This window comes from Nannobrachium achirus (assembly GCF_963921795.1).
Source record: "Nannobrachium achirus genome assembly, chromosome: 23".
Taxonomy (NCBI): domain Eukaryota; kingdom Metazoa; phylum Chordata; class Actinopteri; order Myctophiformes; family Myctophidae; genus Nannobrachium; species Nannobrachium achirus.
In genome coordinates, this window is record NC_137830.1 from 16,551,732 (window position 1) to 16,573,495 (window position 21,764).

General features: G+C 44.5%; 1 protein-coding gene across 1 annotated transcript in view; it reads right to left on the reverse strand.

The window, feature by feature from the left end:
• nav3 (neuron navigator 3) overlaps positions 1-21,764 on the reverse strand; it is a gene marked incomplete at its 5' end in the record, with an annotated part of 322,260 nt that overhangs the window by 181,738 nt on the left and 118,758 nt on the right. The window contains 2 exons of the mRNA XM_080754819.1: positions 1,131-1,308; positions 11,719-11,791. Coding sequence (XP_080610945.1) covers positions 1,131-1,308; positions 11,719-11,791 — 251 coding nt within the window. The remainder of the gene's footprint in view (positions 1-1,130; positions 1,309-11,718; positions 11,792-21,764) is intronic.

The window sequence follows — 21,764 nt, forward strand, 5'->3', positions numbered from 1 at the left end:
GAGTTTTATGATTAGAGTCTGGAAAAACTCGATCATTTTCTGTACGGCATTTATTATAGTTTGTCCACTGACATGCTTTTCCAAACCAAAGCCAATACGGTCTTCAAATCGATTCGCTGACTGTCCATCATCAACAGCAACACTCGAACCGATCTGTGACACATAGAGTTGTAAAATGGAAAACAATCGTCACGTCCTCACAGCACAAACTCGTGATACCATTCACACCAGTTCCAAATGCCTCCATGTTCTTTTTCCTATAGTGTTCCAGTGCAGTTAAATCGTTACTGACACTCACTGAGGTCTCTGGAAATAAGAACTGCAAGTTCTCCAAACAGCCTCTCTTGAGGTAGAAACAAGACATCCTCTTGGTTTAAGCACGTTTTCAAAGAGGCAGAAACAAGACAAGACAATCCAATTACACGTCACAGTAAAATAGAGGAAGACTTTGAAGGTCCATTGTTTACTGCGAACGTTCGGCAAAATATAGCAGATCTACAATCCTTATGGCCCACCAGTGCGCCCCGGGCCACCAGATGAGAAAGACTGTCTGGGGTGGGGTTTGAGGTTAATTGAACAGTGCCGTGGGGGCACGGTGGCGCAGTGGTTAGCGCTTCGCCTCACAGCTAGAAGGTCCTGGGTTCGATTCCCGCTGGGGGACGCTGTGGGCACTGGCGGCGTGTTCCTCCTCCGCGTCATCAGCGCCCACACCCTAGGTGGGGTTGGCGATAGGGCCTTTCTGTGTGGAGTTTGCATGTTCTCCCCGTATCTCCTAGGGTTGATACCCTCACAAAAACATGCACGTAATCCTGGTCTCAATAATGCCTCCCCCTGGCCAGCCGGGGCGCCTGATGGAGGGGAAAGGAACTGGTTGGAATAACGTGTTCCTTCCACGCGCTACGTCCAAACCAGGGAAATCTCCACTGTCAGGTGAAAAGAAGCAACTTGGACTCCTCATGCATAGAAGGAAGCATGAGGTCAGTCCGTTGCCTCCCCAGGTTGGCAGAGGGAGAGCAGAGCCCAGGATTACATAGGCAATTGGCACTGGGTGAAAAAATGGGTTACAAAAATTGTGGGATAAAAAAAAAAAAAAAATTGAACAGTGCCGTGAAGCGGTGCACGTGGCTCACCTGGACTGCATCTCCTGGGGTTTGAGCGTGCTGCTGGCTGAAGATGCAGAGGTGCTGGTTTGTTGGCTGAGCTCCACCAGTGACTGGTAGTACTGCTGCTGTTGCTGCTGCTGCTGTTTGTAGCGCGACAGGATGAAGAAGAGACCCAGGATCGTCTTCAAGTTGCCATTTCGGATCTCTGTGGAGACCAAAAGGAGGGAAAAAAAGTAAATTGCATATAAAGGTGTTTAAAACTATTTCATTCGCAATTTCATAGTCTGTTGATATTTAATTGTGTTTCAGTCGTTGCAGGCAGTTGCAGACCTACAGCTACAGCAGGTAAGCACAGACTTTGGCGCTAAGAGAAAGTCAAAACACAGTCGTTGCTGAATCCTGTAGTGTACACACGTTTCAATAAGCCTCAACTCGTGTGGGTGGTTAATTGTAGGACGAATATGCACCATAAAGCAGTTCTGGATCAGGTCACGTAGACCAGTGGTTCTCAAACTGTGGGTCAGAACCCCCAGGTGGATCCCCAAATTATTTTGGGGGGTCCCCAGATGATTAACTTAATGTGCAGAATTGTTTTCTCTCTCAACAGTAACAAAAAAACAGCATAAAGTTTAAGTGTATAGAGGGTACCTGCACATTTCTAAGTAACAATTTAAGGACTTTTTAACCTCTAAAATGACAAATTAAACATTGGCCAAATGATCAAATATTAGAGGCAGAAATTGTGAAAATAGCTGATCTACATGCTCACAACGCCTCTCAACGCGAGGCGTTGTGAGCATGTAGATCGGCTATTTTCACAATAGAACCTCATTATACAAAATGTAACGCCTCAACGCGTAATGCTCGTCGGGGTGGGGGGGTCGCCGGTTCAAATATGATTATTTTGGGGGTCGCGGGCTGAAAAGGTTGAGAACCACTGACGTAGACTATGGAGGTGCCTCTTTTCACACAGGTTGAACCACATCAAATTCAATGTGCAACTAAGCTTATCGGACACCACGGGTACAAAAAAAGTAAAAGATCTGCAAGACTTCCTTCTAATGGCACGCATAACTATGTTCAACTGCATTTTATCAGCACTAGAGCAGTTCTACAGCCTGATTTATGAGCGGGTAAGTCGGCTATTTTGGGGCACAAGACACTGTCATGCGCTGAAGTATAAATCAGGAGGATTTAGATAGATGTTATCCCCCGTGCAAACAAAACCAGGAAAAAATGAATTTGTTATGGACGTCTTCGACACCCCAGAGGGACGAGTCAACAGACGCTAAAGGAAGGGGGAATTGATCTGCCTTGCTAACGCATCCATTTGTTAAATGGACCTTTCATATCAAGCCCAGGGGCGTCACAAAGGGGGGGGGGGAGTGGGACTGAGTTACTAGGGCCCAAGGTGGTTATTTTATACTATTGAAAAATAGCAGATCTAAAAGCTCGCAGCGCGGCAGCTTGTAGATCTGCTATTTTTGAAAAGTCGTGAAAATGTGTGCAAATCTTTGAATACATGTATTTTTTAAGCAAATATTTGTAACTCAATTTTGCTTCTGGGGGGGGGGGGGTCCCTGGGACTAAATATTTTGGGGGTTTGTGGCCAAATACATATCACATTTGAGGTTTTTCAAACAATTTTTCATGATTTTTCAAAAATAACAGATCTACCAAGTGCCGCGCTATGAGCTTGTATATCTGCTATTTTTCACTAGTTAAAGCACAAAATAATGCGTTCCCAGTCTAAATAGGTTAAACCCCCTCCCCATATGAAGAACATTCCGCAGTGAATCCTTGTACCCAGGGCCCAGAATTTGGTGCGACACCCCTGATCAAGCCTCTCTAAAGGCGAATGAAACACATGACACAGCAGTTTTCTAAGTCTCTTTTTCTTTTTTCTCCTCCCGCCCCAAACACTGAAGCTCGGCTTTCTTCCCAACCATCCGTGGCCATGGTGTTAGCAGATTTGCAAAAAAGTTGGTGAAGATTAATCTTTTTGGGTAGTTTTCAATTTCTAACCCCCAGAGGCAGACATTTATACAGTACATTGTGAGAAATCTGAACAGCATTATTTTTTCTCTTCTCCTCTTTGGGGAAGAGGCTGTGTAAATCCAGTCAACAAAACGATCTGTCATATAGAGTCTGGAAACCTTTACACAGGAACACGAGGACCCTCCAATAGCAACAAGTCAGACCAGGATCATTACAGCATTTGGAAATTGTCACAAATGGTGGGAAAGTATGTCCATGTAATTATTTCTTTCATTGCCGAATCAAGTTACGTGACATTTCGTTCTTTTTAGTATTGAATAATGTACACATTTGCGATCCACAAGTTGACATTTAAGACATTTAGGCCTAGAATTATCCAATGCTTTAACTATTGAAAAATAGCAGATCTACAAGCTCACAGCGCAGCACCGAGTGTCGCGCTGCGAGCTTGTAGATCTGCTATTTTTGAAAAATCGTGAAAACGTGTGCACATTTTTCAATATATATTTTTTAAAGCAGACTTTTGTAACTCAAATCTCTGCTTCTGGGGGGTCCCTGCAACAACATATTTTGAGATGGGCGTATGTGCCCAAATATATGTCATTCTGGGGGTCCTTGACATGAAAAGGTTTGAGAACCGCTGATTTGGAGGAAGGATTTAGAAGTCGGGTTAAAGATCGGGTCAAAGATATTCAAAGACTTTCACACATTTTCACGATTTTTCAAAAATAGCAGATCTACAAGCTCGCAGCGCGGCACTCGGTGCCGCGCTGTGAGCTTGTATATCTGCTATTTTTCAATAGTTTAATGCACAAGATAATGGTTAAAGTAGTTAAAATCTAGCGCGACTCGGCCCGTTCCAGGTATTTGATGGTTAAAAAAGAAAAGAAATAAGAACAGCTGGCGCCCCCTGGACCGGTTATGATGGAAGTGAGACTGGTCTTGATATCAGCAGCTAACTGAAGAGAGGTCGACCGTGATATAGACTCCCCTAATGTCACACTGTCCATTTGCTGAGCCTGAGTGCTGGCTTATAAAGGAGCACCTTTTCCCGCAACCAAGCTTATAGCCAAATAATGGTCAGCCATGCTATGCATCATTGGCGCCTAGATTGTTCTACTTCCAAAGTGACACGGGCAGGAGGGCAATCAGCACTGCAGTGCTATTTCATCTTGGCCCATGGTCAAAGAAAATGGGCCGCGCTTTTAGAGCTCTTTTTAAAGTGGTCATGATTTCATGCAATCACATTTATATATATATATATATATATATATATATATATATATATATATATATATATATGTATATATATTTTTTTAGTAGTACTTTGGAGGCAGTTAGGGTTACCTCTTGGCCTAGGTCAGTGGTTCTCAACCTGTGGGCCGGGACCCCCAGGGCCAAATTATTTTGGGGGGATCCCCAGATGATTAACTTAATGTGCAACAACATTGTTTTCTCACTCAACAGTAAACAAACCACCATTAAGTTTACGTGTATATAGAGGCTATCTGGACATTTCTAAAGTGACAATCTAAGGACTTTTTAATACCTATAAAATGACAAATTAAACTTTGGCCAAATTGTCAAATATGAGAGGCAGAAATGCGAGGCGTTGTGAGCATGTAGATCTGCTATTTTCACAATAGAACCGTGTTATAAAATGTAATGCCTCAACTCTTAGTGCTCGTATAGGGTGGGGGCTCCCCAGTGCACTGGCCAACCTGTAGGGGCCACTATAGTGCAGTGACAGAGACCATATCTGATTTCTACCTACAAACACGGACAAGTGTGTTCACACGAGTACGAGTACACCTGCCCCACCTGGATGACCAGCTGACCTCCTTTTATTAACAACGGTTTTTTTCTTTTTATGAAAATGTATTCAAAGTATGCACATTTAAAAAAACTGAAAGTCAGTAACAATGCCAGTCAACCCAGTCTCACCCCCTCCCATCTCTCTCTCTTCCCCACCTCTGCGGACCGAGGTATGACAATAAAAGTTGATTAAAAATTACACTTTGGTGAGGTTTGATGAAAAACATGACATTCATGCCCCGACGATGCTCCCGATTTAGAGAGAATGAACATGCCTTTGTGCTGTCAGATAATAGTAAAGAACCCCATTTTGAACAACATGTTTGTTTATTTTAGCCTATGACAATATTGTGCTATGTACTGTAGACCTTTTTATAAAGTGACTTTGGGTAGGCTACTAAGAGCAGTAGCCAGGCCTATATAAAGATGAGCTATTGTGGAGATGATTATCATCTTGTTTTTCACGAGGCGGGCGGATTAGTTCATTTGTGTATTGTTCTGCGGGGCGGTGCGGGCGGGTTAGGTTCTGTAGGGGGCTGTGGGCGGTGCGCATCACTAGTTTGTGCCATCACTGACCTGGTGTTTATGTGTTAACCAGTGGTTCAAGTGGATTCCAGGGTCTCTGTGGGTTCCTTTAGAGGGGTCTAAATTGACCCATACTCCCAGGTAGTAAATGTGTTTCTTTTTTGAGCGGTGGTCACACCGTCTCCTATACGTGGCCGTGTGTGTGGGTATGCGTCCGTCCGTGTCTGTATGTAGCCTGCAGTACCTTTTCTAACCAAACATGTTAAGGGAGGGGCGCTGTTGTTCAGGCCAGGCCAGGCACACTCACACTCACACACACACACGCGTGCACACACACACACACACACACGCAGCCTCCACCGCTCAGTTCACACGAGTGTGATTTTTCTCTTGTTATCACAGTGTGATCTACTTTAATTGTGAAGTTCTCGACTTTGCTGAGTTTCTGACTAGATCCAAAGAGCCAATCTACCAAAAATGTTAGCCTAATTTTGTATTTTTTTGCCTCATGACATGCCCTGATTAGGGATGCTAGGGTTCATTTGGTTAAGAAGCAGGTGTGAACCCTTAAAAATGCTGGTTTCCTGCAGCTGATAATGGGTTCCACCGAGGGGTGCTTCCTAACGGCTCATTACAGCTCCATGTTACCGCGGGGTCACTGCAGCGGGAGGCCACCTGACCGGAACTCTGATGTCTGATTGGTTGTTTGGTCAGGTGACCCCACTGTGACCCTGCCCGCCACCATAAACACCACAAGCCCTTGATCTCTGCAGGTTCAGAGCTTGTTCAAAGGAAGACCTTTGTGTAAGCCAGTGTTTCTCAAACTCTACATCTCAAGGTCTCCACTTAACTCTGACCATGTTAAAATGGAACCAAATTTGAACACAGAGTACAGCATCTTGCAATGGGCCTGGTGTACAAGATACACTACACCTCCGAGATACCCCATGTACCTGACAAACTACTTCCTAAAGGTCAAGGAGGCAGCTCCACTAATCATGTTCAACCTAGATTTAACACTATAAAATGCTCTAATTCGTTCTCCAGCTATACCACCAACATAATATGTGGAAGGCCCTTCCGCAAGCCTTAAAGGAGTGCAAATCCCTAGCCTCCTTCAAAATTATCCTTTAATACTAGTGACTTGTGAATAGACTAGGCCTCATGTTTCCACCCCCCCCCCCCCCCGCCTTTTTTTCTCCCCTTTTTCTGCTTTTGTAATTGATGTTATCCTATGTAAAGTACTATGTTCTATCCGTCTGTCTTTCAATGTTAAATACATAAATAAGCCGTAAAGCTTACTAGGATCTCCTTTTAGTTGACCTTGTACCAGTGATTTGTGCTGTCATGAAACTGTACTTTTTTCCATTGCAAACTGCTAATAAACTCTTCAATCAATCAATCAAACTTATGCCAAAGAGATCTGGAGGCAAAAAAAGGAGGCGGCCAAACACGGACCGCTGGAGGCCCTGGTCAATGAAGTAGGCTATATAGTAAGGGTCTTCAACAGGGGGTCCGGGACCCCTATAGGGGGTACTCAGAGTTACTACAGGGGGTCCTCCAAATCTTTAGAAACTTTCCCCCCCCCCCTTTTTTATATTAACCACTTGAACCCTAGTCCTAGCGTCCATATTCAGAGAACTTTAGCCAAAAATAGCAGATCTACAAGCTCACAACGCCTAGCGCTGCGAGGCGTTTGGAGCTTGTAGATCGGCTATTTTCGGCAAGAGCTTTGGTATAGAGGGGAAAAAGAGCAGAGCAAGTACAGAGTGAAAGGTCAAGTTTATTAAGTAGTGACGGTTCAAGTGGTTAAATATTTGAAAACACAAATTGACATGAATCCAAAATACACTGATGATTGTGCTGTCAAACGATGAAACTATATGGAATCTATGAAAAGGTTGTGGGGGTCCCTGCCTCATCTCTTTCTCAACTAAGGGGTCCTTGGCCTGAAAACATTGAAGACCCCTGCTATATAGGATTTAAGTGGTTCAAGGTGAAAAATAATCAAAATCTTCCATGGGCTCTTCTTCTATATGGGAATGCACAAGACAGTCTCTGGGGAACAAGCAGCTTGTCATTGTTCTTGTTATAGCCCAAAAAAGAAAGAACTGCCCTTGATGTAAATATGCCATGGATAATGTAATCCTCTCTTCAACACCAGTGTTTCCGGGACGCTGGTTAACAAGCGCCCACCAGACAGATGCCCTTTGAGGGGACTCGCAGAGAAATGATTACAATAAGTTTGTTTTCTCAGAAAGAGACGGGGGGGAAAAAAGAAATAAAACCTACACACTCCATCAGGGGCGTCACACCAAATTCTGGGCCCTGGGTACAAGGATTCACTGTGGGCCTCCCATGAATGTTAACTATTGAAAAATCGTGAAAATGTGTGCAAGAAACCTATGTCAAGGACCCCCTAGATGATATGTATTTGGCCGCGGACCCCAATCTCAAAATATTTAGTTCCAGGGACCCCCAGAAGCAAAATTTGAGTTAGAAATGCTCGCTTAAAAAATACATATATTCAAAGATTTTCACACATTTTCACAACTTTTCAAAAATAGCAGATATACAAGCTCGCAGCGAGGCACTCGGTGCCGCGCTGTGAGCTTGTATATCTGCTATTTTTCAATAGATAAAGTTATTAGGGCCCCTCCACCTTGGGCCCCAGTAACTCAGTCCCACTTTCCTACCCCTTGTGACGCCCCTGCACTCCATACACATCAAACACCATGTTTTTTCCCCCTCCATCTCTTTCATGCCTCGTAAAACAACAACCAACCGCCATGCACATGCCAGCCTGCCGAGTCTCTTGAAGTCCAGGGCTGATTCAATTAGACACGCGCCTCATAGTTTATGGGAGGGAAACTTGTCCATCTAATTCAACATGTGCCCACGCCAGCGCACACATGCGCGCACAGCTCAAAGCACAGGGCGTAAAGTGTCCTCTAGGAGTCCGGGGACCCCCAAGGGGTCCTTGGCGGCGTTCCAAGGGGTCCCCAGGGAGGGGGCATTTACACACTTAAAAGGGGTATTTTGCTTTTTATAAACATAAAAGAAAAAGGAAAGAATAGACATAATTAAAAAATGATGATCTGCTCGACAATAGCAGTCACCAGAACCAGGGACTGCTAGTGTTTTTTTCACTGAGTTTAACATGTCAACATGGGAGTTTGAAGTAGGGATGGGACAATAAGCGATATTATCGTTTATCGTGATAAAAAATCAGTTTTAATTTATCGTCCTCCGTCATGCACTGGGATCAATTCACCTTTTATTTGCCAAGCTGCATATCCAGTACCACTTAAACCCTCTATAATTGATAAAAGGTACTTATAATATAGGCCTACATACTTGATAGTCTGTTTTTCTCTATCAAATGTCTTTGCCCAAAAAAATAGCAGATCTACAAGCTCACAGCGCGTCGCATTGCGTCACATTGTGAGCTTGTAGATCTGCTATTTTTTTGGCAAATGTTCCGACACCAGGATAATGGATTTTGATTATTGTGATAATATCGCAAATCACAATTTCTTTTGTCGTGATATGACATTTTCATATCGTCCCATCCCTATGTTTGAAGTGGATTATTTAAGTCTGATCAATGAATAATAAATATCGATCTAAACGTTGACTCAAGAAACTTCTGTTAAAAGTGCCCCAGATGTGTTTTCAAAAGTAATACCACTTTATGCCCAATTCAATCTTCCGGGGCGATTCAGAGATACTGTGGTGGGATGGACAGGGTAACCCGAGAGCCTGTGTATATTTACAGACCCTCCCGATCCCACCCTCCGAAGCCCCCCATTAAATAGCGGGCCCACGGAGTCACTTTGCTGTTTTTAGAGTCGAAGGGGTGCGTGGAATTTAGGGCGGTGGGTCAGTGTGTCAGGCTGCCCGTGCTATTTCTGCTGCCGCCGAGGTCAAGGGCGCGCCGACCTCCTTGAGGTTTAAAGGGGAGCCGGAGCAGCAGGGGGTCTGTGATGATATTGCATGCACAAGAGTCACAGACACTAAATGACGGCGGGCCTACTAGTAGACAGCTGTTAGAGCCAATAACATCATAGTGGTTCTCAACCTGTGTGTGTGTGTGGGGGGGGGGGGGGGGGGGGGGTCCCCAGGGGTCCTCAGGGGTCCCAGATGATTAGCTTAATGTGAAACATTGTTTTCTCACTCAACAGTATAAACAAACCAACATACAGTATAAGTGTATAGAGGGTATCTGCTAATTTCTAAAGTGTCAATTTAACACTCGTGTGACTGAAAAAAAATCACTTCCACTCTGAGGGGGTTCTATTGTCTTCCAAATGTGAATTAGCATTTCAATTGACCTCTCAATGGGGAGCGCAAAAGGTGTGAAATTCTCTCCTTGCTTCTGGGAGGGGGAGGAATGGGTGAGACCTGTCTTTATGACCGATAACTAACAGAGTGGTATAATGGTATATTATTTCATACTTAGGAAACGTTTCAGAAGGGGGAAAAAAAAACGAGAACATATGTCTTGAGTATTTAGGAAAAGTCATGGAAGGGGACATTTTCTGAGACCTTCTCAGGGAGAGTTAATGCACTTAGGGTTACAAAATCGGTCAAAATGAACTGTTAGTCACCCATGTGTTAAGGACTTTTAAGACCTTTTTAAACAAAATGGGTGCCATGAAATCCTTGAGACGTCCCCAGTCGTCTTACCTGGTTGCCCTGTTACCAGGTAAACGGGTACCAAATAGGGTCTGTTTTGGCAGCAGGTGAGCAAAAACACTACATTTCCCATCAAGCTTAGCGGCCGATCCGACCGGGTGCATTTCCTCATTCCGAACGGTGGCTCAGTGCTCCATTCTCTGCACTGTTTCAAACCCCCATAGGGCTCCATTGTAAACAGGAACCATGTTATAGAGCCCTGGCTCTATCAGTTTCCGTCGCGGTCGCGATGCAGCTTCACCACGCTAAAGATCACATGTCGGCCCGTCATGCACGCTGATCTTCGCGAGCACAACGCACATGCACGCGCTGGTAAGTTTCATGCATTTAATATTGGCGTCCAATGTGTTAATACCTCTAAAATTAAAAATCACACCCGTGTGAACTGAGCGGAGGCTGCGCAACAGCAAAACAAATATATATATATTGTGTGTGTGTGTGTGTGTGTGTGTGTGTGTGTGTGTGTGTGTGTGTGTGTGTGTGTGTGTGTGTGTGTGTGTGTGTGTGTCTGGCCTGGCCTGAACAACAGCGCCCCTCCCTTAACATGTGTGGTCACAAAAGGTACTGTAGGCTACATACAGACACGCATACAGACAGACAGACAGACAGACAGACAGACCCACACACGGCCACGTATAGGAGCGTTGTGACCACCGCTCAAAAATAAACATTCTCCATATTGTGAAATATAAGAGGCAGAAATTGTGAAAATAGCCGATCTACTTGCTCACAACGCCTCGCGTTGTAGATCTGCTATCTTCACAATAGAACCACAGTGTTAAAAAAATGTAATGCCTCAACCGGGGTCCCCGGTTAAGAGATGATTATTTTGGGGGTCGCGGCCTGAAAAGGTTGATACCGGGGAGCCCCAGGGGTCCGTGAAAGGTTTCCAAGGGGTCCCCAAGACTCCCCATGCTGCAAAATAAGTTGATAGCATCCAAATCATCCAAATGAACCCCTGTAAACCTATATACTGTACAGCAACAGTCGATCCAATGTAAAAGCTCATGGGGATCCACGGCTAAATGTATTTTAATTTGAGGTGAAACCGTTTGAGAACCACTTGATCTACAGTATGTAAAAGTCTTCAGGTACGTTTTCAGGCCAAGGACCCCTTAGTTGAGAGAGAGATGAAGCAGGGACCCCCCAGAACCTGTTTATAGATTCCATATGGTTTCATTGTTTGACAGCACAATCATCAGTGTATTTTGGATTCATGTCAATTTGTCTTTTCAGATATTTAACCACTTGAACCGTCAATACTTAATAAACTTGACCTTTCACTCTGTAATTAGTCGTCTCTTTTTCCCCTCTACACCAAACCTCTTTGCCGAAAATAGTCGATCTACAAGCTGCGAGGCGTTATGAGCTTGTAGATCTGCTATCTTTGGCCACAGTTCTCAGAATAAGGACACTAGGTGGACAAGTGGTTAACATAAAAAAGAAGAAAAAAAGTTTCTATCACACAAAGATTCGGTGACCCACCCCTGTAGTAACTCTGAGGACCCCCAAGGGGTCCCCGGACCCCCTGTCGAAGACCCCTGGTCTTGAGAGTTGGACCAGGCGTGGTTCCTCTTACCTTCTGCGGAGAGCCCTTGTACGTTTACTCCTCTGGCGTCCAGGAAACTAAGGCAGGCGTCCACATTCTCGATCTGCAGTGGACAAGAGGACAAGCGGAAGACGGACAGTCAGCACTATAGGGATGAGCGGAGGCAGTGATAGGAGGAAGGGGACGATGGACGCGTGTTGCCCATAAAGCCGGGCATTGTGTGGTGCAGCCACGTGCACACATAGACATCAAAGGGGGCATGAGCCCCTGCCCTTTTACCCGTCTGTAAAAAGGGTGCCATGGCATTGGTCCGAAATCTCATTGTTCCTACATTCAATAGTCAGAATCTGGTGATGTTAACCTGGTGAATAATACTATGCCTTAACCTAAACCTAACCTCACTAAAACTAAGCCTAAACCTAACCCTAAAACCTAATCCTAACTAAATTCGGACTAATGAGATGTAGGACTAATGAGATTTCGGACTTATGGGCAGTCCCCGTAAAAAGTGCCCTCTCCATGAATGCAGTTTTTACTATGGTGAAAGAAACAGAAATGCCCCCTTTCCGTGCCATACCTGAAGGCAGCATTCAAGAGAATTGCCTTGTCCAAACTCTCCTGAACATGAATGCAGTGTCTTATGTTGAAAGAATTGCCCTCTCTGTGTAGAAATCCATGCCCTTAGGCCACATCTCCAGTAATGACTTGATAATGCTGGAACTAAGTTCAGTGTGGTATCACGCACTGAAGATAGGCGATCTCCAAGCTCACGACGCCTCGTGAGCTTGGAGGTCCCCTATTTTCAACATTTTCACCCAAATGCCCTTTTAGAAATGTCAGCCCCTGCCTCTCTAACATTCTCTGCACGTCCCTGGCGTGGCGATGGCCGACCCTCGCTTGACCCGCAGAGAGACTGCCTCGTCCGGCTGACATACTGACCACAGTGTGTCCCCACCTACACAGCCAGCCATTTAGGCTGCTTTGGCATGCCCCACACACACGCACACACACGCGCACGCACGCACGCACGCACGCACGCACGCACTCATGCGCACAAATATGCCTGTTCAGAGTCATTTACATATACATTAATGCCGAAATATTCAGTACACACGTGCATGCACGCACGTCACATGCATGCACAGACACCCACGCACACACACACGCCAGCGTATACACAAATAAGAGAGTACAGCTAGGAGATGGGCAGTATGGTATGAACATGATTGCACTCAGCAACAGCAGGACACGTGGTGTAAATCTACTTAAGTACTGTACTTAAGTACAATCTTGTGGTATTTGTACTTTACTTGAGCATTTCCAATTTCCAATACTTCTACTCCACTACATCTCCGAGGCAAATATTGTACTTTTACTCCACTACATTCATTTGGAAACTTTAGTTACTAGTTACTTTGTAGACTGATTATTATTGCAAAACATACATTGACCACTTCAGCCCTATACAGTATATACATTTCGGCCATTTGAAAATAGCCAATCTACAAGCTCACAATGTGTCACTACGCGACGCATTGTGAGCTTGTAGATCTGCCATTTTCAAAAGATTTTGAAAACTTGAAATGGGACTTTCTGCATAACGAGAACTTTTTACTTTTGGTACTTTATAAGTACTTTTTGAATTCCAGACTTTTACTCGTAACAGAGCATTTCTATAATGCGTTATTGATACTTTTACTTAAGGAAAAATCATTTGAGTAGAACAAATAAATAAATAAAAAGAAGGAATTCAACTTGACAAAGGCAGACTAAGGGGGTTTCGACATTCCTCGGGGGGGGGGGGGGGGGGGAGCGGCGAACACGTGGCTCCATTAGCGCGGCGGCCGACCGCTGACTGAGGTCCTTGAGAAGGTCTTTTGTGAAGGGGGGGGTGAAAGGTCAGGGCGCTCCACTGCAGTGTTATTGTGCAAAGGGCCCGCAAGGGCGGGCGGCCCGTGTCAGACAGGGGTACTGTACAGTAGATGATGATTTATGAGCTACAACTCACTACGACCAGGGGCGTCATAGGGGGAAGCGGGACTGAGTTACTATAGGGCCCAAGGTGGTGGGGCCTTCATTATTTTGTACATTAGCTATTGAATAAATAGCAGATATACAAGCTCACAGCGTGGCACCGAGTGCCGCGCTGCGAGCTTGTAGATCTGCTATTTTTGAAAAGACGTGAAAGTGTGTGCAAATCTAAATAAATAGAGAAATATTTTGAGATGGGGGTCCGTGGCCAAATACATATCATTTTGGGGGTCCTTCACATGAAAAAGTTTGAGCACCACTGACATAGAAACATAGTTTTTTCCAAAAAGCACAAATTCCCATGATTTTTCAAAAATAGCAGATCTACAAGCTCACAGCGCGGCACTCGGTGCCGCGCTGTGAGCTTGTATATCTGCTATTTTTCACAAAATAATGCGTAATCATGCGCTCCCAGTCTAAATGGGTTAAAACCCCTCCCCCTATGAAGAACATTCATGGGGGGCCCGCAGTGAATCCTTGTACCCAGGGCCCAGAATTTGGTGTGACACCCCTGGCTACACCTCACTATGACGCAGCCTCCCTCCACTCTACCGCTCTCTCTCTCTCTCTCTCTCTCTCTCTCTCTCTCTGTCTCTCTGTGTGTGTGCTGGTCTCTCTACCGCCTCCATTAGCCTGAGACAGGAGGATAATGAGCCGTCTCAACAGTTACTGTACATACAGTACAGTTACTGTACATACAGTACAGGCACAACCGTCTTAATAATACCAGTCTCTCTTTTTTTGTTATGCCTGCTAGTGCTAGCATTACAAAGTTCATTCATTCTTACCATTTTATACTCTTGTGTGCGGAGGCTGACTATGTGAAAAATATATAGTCAGGGTAATGTTGTATATTGGGAGCAACATAAATATTGTGCCCCGAACCAAGAAAATACACATTTTATGCAAGTGACTGTCAACAACACTTGTGGGTCTCTGCAGGTTTGGGTTAAGGATAAGCCCTGCAATGATTGACAGAAATGGCTAATATAAGCTAAACCAGGGGTCTTCAACGCTTTCAGGCCTACGACCCCTTAGCTGAGAAAGGGATAAAGCAGGGAACTCCCGCTATGTATTGTATGAAATATTGTTGCAGATGAAAAATGTTCATGGATTTCTAAGACAGCGTAGACTTGTTTGACATCACTATCATATGTGTAGGTTGTTGGTGTATTTTTAGATATTGGATCACTTGAACCGTCAATACTTAGTCTGCTCTTCTTTTCCCTCTACACCAATCCCCTTTGCCAAGAATAGCAGATCTACATGCTCACAACGTTGTGAGCATGTAGATAATGTAGATAATGGCTATCGTCAAAACTCGGATGAGGAGCAACAATAACAGAAATCCACCAAACCAGTACGAACATTTATGAAAACATGCAATTTCAGGGGGGGATATGTTTTGGTCTGGATGTCCCCTTTAACCACATGAACGCTAGCATCCCTAATCCCTGCAAAAAAATAGCAAGAAGGGGCATAATAGAGCTCTGTGGGACTCCGGACAACTAAGTATATTAAAGTTATACCATGTAACTTTTTTTATAAAACAAATCTTAAAATTGTCCTAACTGTTAAATCGCTAAAGTTTTAGAACACCCACTCCGTTATTTTCAGCTTCTGAAGCCTTCTCTTTATATGTTTTCTTCTTAGCAGTGACAGGGGCGGGATTTCCCGGCAAAATGACGTAATCTGCATCATCTGTATACGTTGTGTATACGTTGGCCAATCACATCGCAGATCATACACACATGATACACTACCGGCCAATAACCGACTCTTCAGGAAGTAGCTTCCCTCAGCAACCAGTGTTTACGATGGTGAAGGATTCTTAACCTCTTATTCCCCAAATCCTGCTCAGAAAATTACGTTCTACCACTCCATGGATTCGTATCGGTTGCGGTGGTTTGCGGCACCGCTCCGGTGGTCCGCGGCGGTGGTCCGCGGTGACTCCGGGCGAAAAACGGGCGGAAAACAGACGAAAAAAGCAATACCGCGACTGACCACTAGTTTAGCAACTTACACAGTATAGCTTTAAGTGGTGAAACTTTTGTGAATCATCATTTCACGCCTCTCGTACCCAGCTCCAAAACCCCTGTCCTTGCATGGATCTCCAGGGCCTTATACCCACCCTACCCTCCCGTCACAGCAGCAGCCAGACCTACTGTATGTCGCTGCACTCGCTCAGGGGCGTCAATTGGGTATGGCAGGGGTATGCAGCTGCCATACCCTGGGTCCAGGGGGGAAAATAAAAGTTACTTGTAAATATGTAAATGTGTTGTTAAATTACAGTTAAAATAACTACAAATGCAAAATGTTACAACATGATCACCTTAACAAGGTATTATAATTATATTATAATACCTTATATTATATATACTAGAAGCTGGGCCGCCCGAAACTCGGGAACGATGTAAATAGGGAATGAATGCCCCGCCCTTTAATGTAAACCCCATTATACTTGTTGTCATAGGACCCGTTTTGACCATCTGTTTGCCTGTGTCCATTTATGCCCATATATGGAGATATCTGTATCTATCTGTCGGCGTCCATTTTATGTCCATATATGGAGATCACTGCAGATATAGTTCTGGGTCCATTTTATGCCCATATATGCCCATATATGGAGATATCTGTCTATTTGCGTCCATTTTATGCCCATATATGGAGATCTCTGTATCTGTCTGTCTGTGTCCCTTTATGCCCGTGTATGGAGATCTTTGTGATTCTGCGTCCATTTTATGCCCATATATGCCATATATGGAGATATCTGTTAATCTGCGTCCATTTTATGCCCATATATGAGATCTCTGTTGCTTTTTGTTTGTTTCTTCTTTAAGCAGATTACGCAGCCTGCTTAAATCTGCATCATTCAAGTCATCCTCCCAGTCCCACGCTTTGTTGCTTGTCTTATGTTTGTCTTTGTCTCTTTTATTTTCTTTTTCTTTTTTGGAGCAGACCCCATGAATGCCCCACCCTTTAATGCAAACCCCAATATACCTGTTGTCATAGGACCCGTTTTGACCATCTGTTTGCCTTTGTCCCCTTATGCCCATATATGGAGATCTCTGCACACACACGTGGTGTACGTGATGTCAGAGCCTTTTATGAAGTGATGTCACAATGAGTCAGAACTTGCGCCGATTTGCTCCGGAACAGCCTGATGTCAACAATCAGGTCCGCATAAGGAGATTCCGAACGTTTTGCGCCGGTTTCGGAAAACCGCGCATCGGGTCGGGTCGCGGCTCGGCACTGCACTCCGCGCCGCAACGGGGAACGCGCGTGCCGAATCTGAAGCCGGTGGGACGAACGGTTCTCGAGATACGCGGGGCACATACACGCAGACAGAGATTTGTCGCATTTATAGATAGATGACAAAACTCATTTTTCTTAGACACTGTGAAAATAGCCGATCTACATGCTCACAACGCCTCGCAGCGCGAGGCGTTGTGAGCATGTAGATCTGCTATTTTCACAATAGAACTGTGTTACACAAAATGTAATGCTTCTTTTCCATGAGGACTCCCATCTTTGCCATACCCTAGCTTTTGCTGAACTGACGCCACTGCACTCGCTGAAGGCTCCAGGGCTGGAGAGAGACAGATGGATGTTTACGCTGTATTAACACAGGGCTCTCGCTGGAAACCACCAGGGACCAGACATCATCATCTGCCGAACACAACACCCGGAGGAAGGAACGAACACATGGACACCCGGCGGCGATGGAGAGTCCTCACATGTGGACCCCTCTCCTCTACCCACGTACAGCACATTCTAAAGCGCTTAGTTCCGATACTTGATTCTGATTGGCTGGTTTCCGATTAGACCAGTGTCTAAATCACACGATAATCCACACCCAGGTGCGTTATTTATTTTCCACAGTGTTAAGGGAGCGCTTGATTTTCTCTCAAATCCTGCCGTGCGGGGCTTCTAAGCACCGCCCGCCCACATAGGACGGTAACTGAGTGACTCCGGACGGGGCTTGTAAAAACAGCAAACGCCCCCTATTCCCCATTCTGATTGCAAGTAACAGGTGTGTTTTTTCTGCAGCCTGGCTGGGAACTACTTTCTTGTAGCTGGGAACTACTTTCTTGCAGACCTTGTTGTGAATTATTAGTGAAATAGAACAGTTTTAATTGGTACATGTCTATGATTTTTCATGTTGCCATATTGTAACCGTTTTAGAAAAGCAATAAGCCACGCAAGGCATGTGGTTACCTGTATTTTATAACGGCTGAGACGGTTGGAGACCACGCCTCTCAGCCGTTAACCAGAGGCCTCTTGTGGCTTTTTGCTTCAGTAACTGTACGCACAGACACGGACACGTGTGTGCCAACCTGCCCGCCTACCCGGGCACTATCTATTTAATTATTCCACACACTCCTTTTAAAAGTTTGTGAGCGGAGAGAGAGACATGTGTTAAGCACAGTCCAAGATGGGGCCCGGCTCGTAATTTCGCTCTCAATTAAACTGAATGTGAGGCTGATGAGGGCTGTGGTGGCAGCGGAGGAAGATGACGCAAAAACAAAGATGCAACGCACAGACACAAATGATACGCAATCAACAGGGCATGCATAGCATCGCCTGCCATTCTGCTAGAGATCCTCAATTGAGACTCTCGATTGAGAATCTCAATTATGTTTTATGGAGGCTGGTTTTCAAATATGTACCGCATCGAATAACTTGGATGGGCTCCACAGCGCTCTACGCATCTGTTCCACAGGCAGCGTCTGTCTCTCTGTGTGTGTGTGTGTGTGTGTGTGTGCGTGCGTGTGTGTGTGTGTGTGTGTGTGTGTGTGTGTGTGTGTGTGTGTGTGTGTGTGTGTGTGTGTGTGTGTGTGTGTGTGTGTGTGTGTGTGTGTGTGTGTGTGTGTGTGTGTGTGTGTGCGTGTGTGCGCGCGCGCGCTCGAGCATGTGCATTCATGCGAGGCAAATGGATAACATAGACAAAGGAGTCGGGCTGGTAAACAGACAGTAAATCTCTTTAGTCGGAGTAAGATCTCCAACTCTCAATATTGTTTAATTCTTTGGAAAGTATTGGTGATATATTCTGGGAAAACACGCAGAGCAGAGGTTTTTTGGGGGGGGGTTTCAGATCAGAGCCGATGTTTGTTTTAAATCTAGGCTTTATGCTTGTATGATGTAAACAAGCAAAATGATGATTGAGGGATTTGACGATGCTGCGGGCATTAATGATCCTCGTCCAGAGCTGTGGGACGTGTTGGACTGTTATTTTGGTGCAGGGGCGGTTTGGCTCGGTGGCTTCCTCCAGGGGCGTCACAGGGGGGGGGGGGGGGGGGGGGGGTAGGGGGACTGAGTTACTAGGGCCCAAGGTGGAGGGGCCTGTCTTTAGCTATTGAAAAATAGCAGATATACAAGCTCACAGTGCGGAGTGGGACTGAGATACTAGGGCCCAAGGCTGAGGGGCCTGTCTTTAGCTATGTGCGGCACTGCGAGCTTGTAGATCTGCTATTTTTGAAAAGCTGTGTAAATGTGTGCAAATCTTTGAATATATGTACTTTTTAAGCGAACGTTGGTAACTCAAATGTTGCTTCTGGGGGGTCCCTGGAACTAAATAGATTGAGATGGGGGTCCGTGACCAAATACATATCATTTTAATTTGGGGGTCCTTCACATGAAAATATTTGAGCACCACTGACACAGAAACCTTCTAGAAAACATCAGAAGGATTTTAAATATTCAGACTTGTATGTCTGCTATTTTTCAATAGTTAAAGCACAACATGTGAGTGAATCCTTGTACCCAGGGCCCCGAATTTGGTGCGACACCCCTGGCTCCCCTCTAACAGCTCTTCTCGAGGAACTCGCGTCGTTTGTTTTTCCGACGCACAAGTATGCATCACACACAGCTCCAGAAAGGTCATTAAAGGCAATTTGGGAAGTGACATTTTGACAAGGCACACTTTTACAGAATTGAGAAGCAGTTAAGACATAAACAAAAAAAAAAGAAAGAAAACTGAGAAAACAAACTGGAGAGAAAAAAAAGCCCAGCCAATACTGATAAAGTTGTCTCTTTTTAAGTCATCATAAATTAAACTGAATTCCATTTACAAAATACAAATTAAGCTGTATTATTTACAAAAAGAAAAGTGAAAACATTGGTCCATGGCACAGACTGCTGCAACAGTCACTCATGTTCCTCTTAGGGATGGGACAGGGATATGATCGTTTATGGTGATAAAAAAACACTCACGATAATCGTATCGTGGCGATTTAATTTATCGTGAATTCGTCCTCCGTCATGCACTGGGATCAATTCACCTTTTATTTGCTGAGCTGCATATCCGGTACCACTTAAACCCTCTATTGGTAAAACGTTCTTATAACAAACCTACAGTGAGTCTTTTTTTCACTCTCAACCAAATCTCTTTGTCAAATTAGATCCTATTAGTATTATCATGAATATTGGCCATCGTCTTCAATTTCAAAGTGATTTATTTATAAAGCTCAAAGAAATTGTTTTACACAAAAAATGTGGCTATAAAAGCTTAAGTAAATAGCCACTGTAAGTTCTCTGTATTAACCATTATCAAAATAGATGGGTGTGTTGCCAAATTTTGCGAGAGGAATAAGCAACCAGGTCTATGAAAAAAAGCCCAAAATATGTGAATATAGGCCACATGAGCACTTTAAACCTATACTTCGGCCATTTGAAAATAGCTGATCCGATCTACAAACTCACAACCACAACCACCATTATAATATCAGACCGGGCAACACTGACTCATGTGCGTTGTTCCTCCTCTTCCACCATTCTGCCAGTCAGTCAATGCTTGAGCACGGAGGCTGGCTACTAGTGCTACGTTGCTGCTTAGCCAATAGCCACTGCAAAATCAATACGTTTCGAAATTCATCTTGAGGAGGAATGTTCAAGGGCACAAGATAAGCTGCATGGGACAACAAAAACGAGCAGACTTCACTTCTCCTGTTACAACTACAGAGCGCATTACACAGCTCGCCTTAGCGAGAGAGAGAGAGAGAGAGAGAGAGAGAGAGACTGATCTCGTCTCTCAGTGCGTAAAGAGCGTTTCCTACGTCCAACGGAATGTCGTATGCGTAACCGAGAGAATGCTTCACAATGTGAAGTTCACATGAGCGTCACATTATGGTGAAAATAAATCCCCCCAAAGTTGGCCAAACGTGTTTCTTTTCTTTTCTCCATGTCTTTGATTCGCGGGACATCATTGCCGTTTTACGGGACGCGGGACAGATGGTCACCCTATCCATACTAGATGCCCCAACAACCTAAGCTGACTCCTTTCCAAGTGTAGAAGCAACGGTTCTACTCCAAGTTGTAGGCCAGCAGCTCCACTGGGAATACGTGTGGTAATGAGTCCAATGTTTGCTAATAATCACTCGGCACCAGATTGGATTTAATGTGAAGCCTGAGTTCCTCATCACATCAGGACCTCCTGGGATTCTTGAGTCGAGGCTGAAGACAACGGGTGAAAGACTCAGAAACTACAGTACCTGCCTGAGGACGTTAGGAGCCAAATCAACGTCGTTTATTTGTACCTTTATTTATTCCTACTGTAGGTGTAATAGAGATGGACAGGAAACAGGGAGAGAGAGATTGGGGGAGACATGCGATGGGACTCGAACCCGCAAAGCACCGTCATTATAGGTGAACATCCTTTATTCATGTATTTATTTTAATTAATAAATAGCTAAAAGTAGCAGATCGCCTATTTTTTAAATATAACTTAATCACTGGTAGAAAATGTACATTTATCCAGAGGCCTTTCAATAATTGATTCTCTTAAGGTTGTATTTCTCCACTTTGTTATCGTATTTGATGATTTCATTTAAGAAATTCAGTTTCATGTAATGCACTCTGGTAACCTAGCCTACTCTCGATAAGTGCTTTATAAATAGTGTTATTAATGCTAGCTGACACTCATATGAATTAGTTTAGTTAATTAGTTCCTCTGGGCACTTAAAAGTTAATGAGCAGGCCCATCATTTAGACACATTATGCCTTCTACTACTTGATTGTATTTTAATCACTGTAGTTGAGCTGAGCCA